Here is a 6,829-nt window from a genome sequence, read left to right as displayed (position 1 = left end):
ATAATAAGTGAATGTTATTGAAAAATAATAATACCGAGCATTTGGAAGCACTCTGTAAAAGCAAATGAATGGATTTAACGTATTATGCACAATAAAGAGCTCACGGGGTAAACCCCCCTCCCCCGCTACAGGTGTACGCGGCCTCGCAAGCAGGGAGAGGGCTGCGGAGCGCTCGCAGCCCTGCCAAACTCCGCGCAAGCAGGAAAGCGAGCCTCCTGACCAGCCAGGGTGCCCGGCGACTCTGGGCAGCTAGAAAGCCATGTGGAATGGGCGGCTGGTGCCCTGCACAAAGGACAGTGTCAGCCCGCGCAGGGAAGCGCCTGGGCGCGCAGCGCAAGCCGTGCGCAGGGGGAGCGGCGGGGCTGCGCAGGGGAGCGGCGCAGGGGAGCGGCGGGGCTGCGCAAGGGAGCGGCGGGGCTGCGCAGCCCGACAGCCAGCAGCCCAGGCGGGGACACGGCCAGGCGCAGGTCGCTACCGGGCTCGCCACTGTTCTTCGCCTACTTTTTATGTCTCTGATTCGCCACATGATTATTAGGCTGCAATAAAAATTAGGAGGGAAGGAGCTTGCTTCCTCGAAACTCACTTTAAGCTCGGCTGGAAAACCACGGGCGGCATCCTAAAGCTGCGTGCACCGGAGGAGGAGGTGCTGGCTGGTCAGAACACGAGAAGCCGGACAGGAGTTGGAGTGGGGCGTAATTGTAAGCAACCTGGCAGAACTACTATATGGGTATCGAGAAGATAGGCAAAACCCCCTCCTTTAATATTTTTAAAAGCGCTTTGATCTCGCTTGGTGGAATACAGCACTGCGCTCTGGAAATTCTTGCTCAGCCTCCGTGTGATAATGCATCTGCTCGGGTTTGGGGTTCCCCCCCCTCCCCTACCCCCCCCCTCCCCTACCCCCCCCCCGCCCCGATAGCAGAAGGGAAGATTGTGCCCTTGAATTTGCATGCGTCAGGAATTGACAGGTCAAAGGCAAGTAAATCACATTATACACGATTGTATTGTTATTGTATCGATAACAACACATTATCAGAACAATTAACACACTCGCACAACTAGGCGGAGACCACGGTAGCGGTTTAACAAAAATCCAGATAAGTGACTAAACTCCGATAAAGCCTTCCCTTTTTGTGTTGGGGGATTTGAAGGCTCTCTGAGAGACTCGTGTGTGTGTGTGTGCGTGCGCGTGTGTGTGTGTGCGGGCTGCGCTGCGCAGGCAGCCGCTCCGCGCATCTCCCCGCGGGGGGAACAGCCCCTTCCCCCCGCCGTGGCTGCCTCAGACCGGGGGGGAGACCTGGGACGCTCCGGTCGCTCCTAACCCGAGTCCAATCTTGTTCCAAACGGAACGGGTAAGAGTTTCCATGACTTTGTGCAAACCCGTTTGAAAGCAGACTACCAGAGAAAGGCAGCCCTCCTCTAACTCCAAGCACCACTGAAATAAGTGTGTGTCTGTGTCTGTGTTAGTAGCCAGTGGTTACGCCTGCAGGGGGGTGGGGGAAGCACTTTGGAAACGAGACCTTCGAATACAGTATTTCATTTGCAACTAGAAAAATATACTTGAGCCAGTATTAAGCCATTTATAGATTTCAGCCTGTGAAAGATTCTTGTACAATGATTTACGACCAATAAATTCTATTACCGTTTTCACTATTTGAAGGACTGAATGTAATCAGAAACATGCGCAGATGAAGTCATGGGTTTGGAAATGGCGACATTTTTGGAGGACAGCAGTCCATGAGTTGAGGCGTATTCTCTGCTGAAAGTTATGCAACGGCTTCTTTTTAAGATGTACGTGACAATGTGGGCAGCTGCGAGTTGGTGGTTGAGCTGTCCTCGGACAGCTGCAGGGCAAACGGTGACCACTTATCCTGGGGACCTTCAGGGAACCTGTGCCCAGCACCCGTGGCCATGGCGTAGAGCCCTTCCCTACGCAGTTTCTGCGGAATAGCTGCCCGCTCTGCCCGCACCTTGCCATACCGTTTGCCTGCGTGCAGATACAGTGCTGCAGCCCCGCCGGGTCAAGCACCAGCAGCACCAGCAGCACCAGCAGCACCAGCAGCACCAGCAGCACCAGCCGCCTTGGCGCGGCGGTGCCCTCGGACGGGCCCGTGGGCAGCGGGTTCGTGGTGGTGGTGTGCGCCTGTGCGGGACCTGCCAGCCGGGGGCTTGCCCATGTGCCCGCCTTGAGTGTTTCACGCGGCTCTGTCGCGACATCGGACCGTCGCGGTCCCCTCTGTAGCGCACCTTGCTGTCGCACGGAGGGGTGCAGGGGCACAACCAGGGGGAGTGGGGTCGTGAGGGACGCAGCGCGGCCGGCGTGGAGAGCGGGGCAAGAGCCCCGCTGGAGCCGAGCCCACTCGGGGACTGAGCCTTCGCCCCCCGCGCTGCTCCCGCGCTCCGGGGGCGTTAGCGGGAGCGGGGTCGGTCGTCTGCGGGAGCCGGGGGTGCCATTGGTGGTGGCAACGGAGAGTCGCTGCTGCCTTTCCCCCCTCCCCGAGCACCCTCCGGTAGATGTTATTGGTTCTCACCCTGCTCATGGCGGCGGCTGGGGACGTATAAACAGCGGTCTCGCCTTCCCCTGAACGGAATTAGTCCGGGGGCTTTCCCGCTGGTACCCACGATGCGAGGGGCGAGCTGATCACGCCGGCACCCGATCTGTGCGGAGAAAGCCAGGGGATTAGTCCTCGCCTCTTAGAAGTCAAACACAATAACGTTACATGTGAACGAGAGAAATAGGAAATCGCTTCCCTGATCAAACGAGAGGATTTCACGCAGTCGAAAATACTGGCTGCTCATCTCAAAGCGGGAAATTGCCGGCCGACGGGTTGATAACCTGACCTCCGGGGCTGAGGTACCCGCACCGGGTGCAGCCCTCTCGGTAGGGCTCCCACCCTCGGGAAATACCATTTCCTCGCTAAGCCCAAACGGCAGCCAGCGCCGGTAGATATCTTAATCTCCCCGCTTTTGACAACCGATGGGAACTATTTTTTCCACGGCTAAACGGATTGTAGGCGGTCAGACATGGGCAAGGTGGCTTTTGGAGAGTGGGAGCGTTACGTTTAAGTAGTAGTAAATGGGTCGTAAAACACGAAGTGGGAGAAGGTGCGGGTTATAGAGGAGCTGCTCGGCAGGGTGCGGAGCACCCGGGCCGGGACAGGCTGCGTGGGACCCCGGGAGGGCTCAGGGGCGGGGAGGGAGCCGGCGGGCTGCCGCCGGTGGGTGGCCAGCGGCGGGTTTCTTTCCAAAGGTGGCGACACGCCGGGAGCGGCGGCGGGCGGAGGTGCGCTGCGGCGGGACGGGAGGTGCGAAGCCCGGCGACCGGAGCCGGGGGTCCGCCGCACGGCGGCCGGGGCTGCCCGGGGCATGGAGCGGGCCCCGGGGAGAGAAGCCCGGGCAAGGCGGCGGCGGGCGGCGTGGCAAACAAGTCCCTGCGGCGGCCGGTCACCCCCCGCCACCCCACGGCGATGCCCCCCCCGCGGCCTCTGTCGCAGACCCATCGGGGGCTGTCGCCCCACTAGTGCATCGCCCCCAGGAAGCCCGGCCGGCGGGGCTGTCCCGGGCAGAGCCGGCCCGCTGCCAGCGCGGGAAGGAGTTAATGGTTTGCTGGAGTCGGCGCTTCCACATACCGCAGGGGTAAGTCAGCACCGGCCCGCCGAAGTACAAACAAGGCGAACGAGTTCACCCTGACCGACAGGCGGGCGGAGCGGGACACAGGCGGGCGGCGCGGGCTGCGGGGAGCGCGGAGCGGCGTGCGGAGCGGCCAGCAAAGCACGCGTGGATTGTGTCGGGGCGCCGCTGGATGCGCGCCGGGGCCGCGGGGACGCTCTGCGAGGCGGCGGCGGGTTCTCCCCCTCGGCCGGCCGGCCAGGCCGCCGCGCCCGACCTCGGCAGAGAAAACCCCCAAAACACCCCAAAATACGGCGTGGGCACCAGCCGAGCTCTCCCCCAGCCCCACGGCCCGGGCAGCCCGGCGGGCGGGGGGGTACGCATCGCGCATGCACTGCCTCCGGCCCCGCCCCGGCCCGCCGGCCGCGGAGGGGGAGTGGTTATCGTAGGCCCCGCCCCGCCCGGCGCGGCGGCCCCTCCCCTGGCTGCCCGCGGCGCGCGGCGCGGCCAGGCCGCATGCAAACATATAGGGCGCGCGGCGCGGAGGCATGCAGAGCGCGCGCGTTACCTGCCGCCGCGCCGACGGGGCGAGAGGAGGGGGCGACTGCGCCGGCTGCAAACCCCACCGCGGACTTTATAACCGGGTCGGCTGCCCGCCGGGCATAGACCGCCGAGTATTTTAATTAGGGGCCCCCCCCTCCTCCTCCTTCTCTGCCGCCACCTCCTCCTCCGCCGCCGCCGCCTCCTCCTCCTCCTCCCTCCGCCCCCCGCCGCTCCCGCCCGCCCCGCCGCCCCTCCGAGTCGGCGGCCAAGAAAACCCAGAGAGACCTGGCGGCTCCCGGAGAAGGGGGAGCCGCGCGGCAGGCGGAGCGCTCCGCAGCCCGCCCGAAACTTGGCGAAGTTTGTCCGCCGGCGGGAACCAGGAGGCCGCGGCGGCCGCTCGCGACCGGCGCCCGGCGAGTATGCGCGAGGAGCGGGCGGCTCGCCGCGCCCCCGCGGGCGGAGCGGGGCGGCTGTGAGCGGGGCGGCCCGCGCCCCCGGGGCCTCCCCGCAGCGCCTGAGCCACCGCGGAACCCGTCCCGCCCGGCACCGCACCACACCGCGCCGCGGCGGGCCGCCCCCCGAGCTCCGCGGGCGGCGATGGCTCCGGGCGGGCTCTGACCGCCGCCCCGTCCGGGGCTCGCCGCCGCAGCGGGGGACGCCGAGGAGCATCGCGCCCGCAGCGAAGCGAGGACCCCCACAGCCCAGCCCCGCGCCGCTCGCCTGGCGCCGGCCGCCGCCCTCGCCGTCGAGACTTCGCCGCGGTCCCGCCCGGCTGCCGGCCGCCGCCGCTCGCGGGTGACTCCGAGGAAGAGCCCTGGCCCGGGGGTCGGCAGCGCGGAGAGAGGCTCCGCGGCCCAGGCGGGGAGCGGCAGCGCCCTGACGGGGAGGCGCCGCCGCTCGGCAGCGCCCCGCGCCCGGAGCGGGGCAGCCGTGGGCCGCCACCCCCGCGCCCGCCGGAGCCGGTGCCGCCGCGCCGGGGCACCCGCCGAGATTGCTTTCGGAGGAGCGGAGCGCGGCGGGGGCGAGGAGGACGAGGAGGCGGCGGGAGAGGCGACCGGAGGAGGCGGCGGCCGCCAGCGCGGGCCGGGCGGCGGCTCGCCGGGGCGGCGGGGGGACACCATGTCCAAACCGGTGGATCACGTCAAGAGGCCGATGAACGCCTTCATGGTATGGTCGCGGGCGCAGCGGCGGAAGATGGCCCAGGAGAACCCCAAGATGCACAACTCGGAGATCAGCAAGCGCCTGGGCGCCGAGTGGAAGCTGCTGACCGAGTCGGAGAAGCGGCCCTTCATCGACGAGGCCAAGCGGCTGCGGGCCATGCACATGAAGGAGCACCCCGACTACAAGTACCGGCCCCGGCGGAAGCCCAAGACGCTGCTCAAGAAGGACAAGTTCGCCTTCCCCGTGCCCTACGGGCTGGGCGGCGTGGCGGACCACGAGCACCCGCACGGGCTGAAGGCGGGCGGGCTGCACGGCGGGGCGGCCGGCGGGCTGGTGCCCGAGTCGCTGCTGGCCAACCCCGAGAAGGCGGCGGCCGCTGCCGCCGCCGCCGCCGCCCGCGTCTTCTTCCCCCAGTCGGCCGCCGCCGCTGCTGCGGCCGCCGCGGCGGCCGCCGCCAGCAGCCCCTACTCCCTGCTGGACCTGGGCTCTAAAATGGCCGAGATCTCCTCCTCCTCCTCTTCCTCGGGCTCGGGGCTGCCCTACGCCTCCTCGCTGGGCTACCCCGGCGCCGGCGGGGCGGGCGCCTTCCACGGGGCCGCTGCTGCCGCCGCTGCCGCTGCCGCCGCCGCCGGGGGGCACACGCACTCGCACCCGTCGCCGGGTAACCCGGGCTACATGATCCCCTGCAACTGCAGCGCCTGGCCCGGGCCGGGGCTGCAGCCGCCGCTGGCCTACATCCTCCTGCCGGGCATGGGCAAGCCCCAGCTGGACCCTTACCCCGCAGCCTACGCCGCGGCCCTATGACCCACGGCCGGGGGATGCCCGCGCAGAGCCCCGGCGCCCGCCTGGATGGGTGCCGGCGCGTACGTGCGGCCAGGGAGGGGGGCGACCCGCCGCCGGGGCCGCGGGGGCGGGCGGCGGCGGGGAGCGCCGGAGCCGACGCCGACCTGTTGCGCGTCGCCCGCCGAGGGGCGCGTCCCCGCCCGCCGCCCCGCTTAGAGCTTGTGTGTGTTGCATGCGGTCTTTGCAGATAGCCGAGCTGAAAAAGAAGAGAAAAAGAAAAAAAAAAGAGGAAAAAAAAAGAAGAAAAAAAAAGAAAATTACCCACCCGCCCAGCCCCCCAAAAGTGCTTATTCTGGACAGACTCGGGGGGCTCCCTCCCTCCGCCGGCTCCTCCTCGCCGCCCCGCTCTCGGCCGCGGGCTTCCCCTTCCCGCCGCGCCCCGGGCTCGGAGAAGTCCCGCTGCGGCATCGCTGCCTCCGAAAAGGGGAAAAGGGGGGGGGGAGGGGCGGGGAACAAGGCGGGGGGGGGGGGAGAGAGGCCTGGGCACGGCAGGGCAGGGCGAGGTGCGGCCCCGGCAAGGGAGAGAGCGGGCCGCTGCGTGCCTGGTTCGCAGCTCATCGTGGCCCAGCGGGAGCAGGATCCACGCAAAGGAAGACTGGGCGGTGTGGGATGCTGCCCGTCCACCCCCCCGTGCCCCGTCCCGTGTGGGCTCCCGCCGGCTGCTGCTGCGGGGCGG

General features: G+C 67.6%; 1 protein-coding gene across 1 annotated transcript; it reads left to right on the top strand.

Moving 5' to 3' along the window:
- The first annotated feature begins 5,258 nt into the window (after nucleotides 1-5,258).
- Nucleotides 5,259-6,572, top strand: SOX21 (SRY-box transcription factor 21). Its single transcript, XM_055702476.1, has one exon. It carries the CDS (start codon nucleotides 5,269-5,271, stop codon nucleotides 6,112-6,114), a length of 846 nt encoding a protein of 281 aa, XP_055558451.1. The 5' UTR covers nucleotides 5,259-5,268; the 3' UTR covers nucleotides 6,115-6,572.
- The last annotated feature ends 257 nt before the right edge of the window (nucleotides 6,573-6,829 follow it).

This window comes from Falco cherrug, chromosome 2 (assembly GCF_023634085.1).
Source record: "Falco cherrug isolate bFalChe1 chromosome 2, bFalChe1.pri, whole genome shotgun sequence".
Classification (NCBI taxonomy): domain Eukaryota; kingdom Metazoa; phylum Chordata; class Aves; order Falconiformes; family Falconidae; genus Falco; species Falco cherrug.
This window is presented reverse-complemented; position numbering and strand designations above follow the sequence as displayed.

Excerpts from the sequence above, each read along its gene's own strand:
- SOX21 (XM_055702476.1), top strand. The coding sequence starts at position 5,269 with ATGTCCAAACCGGTGGATCACGTCAAGAGGCCGATGAACGCCTTCATG.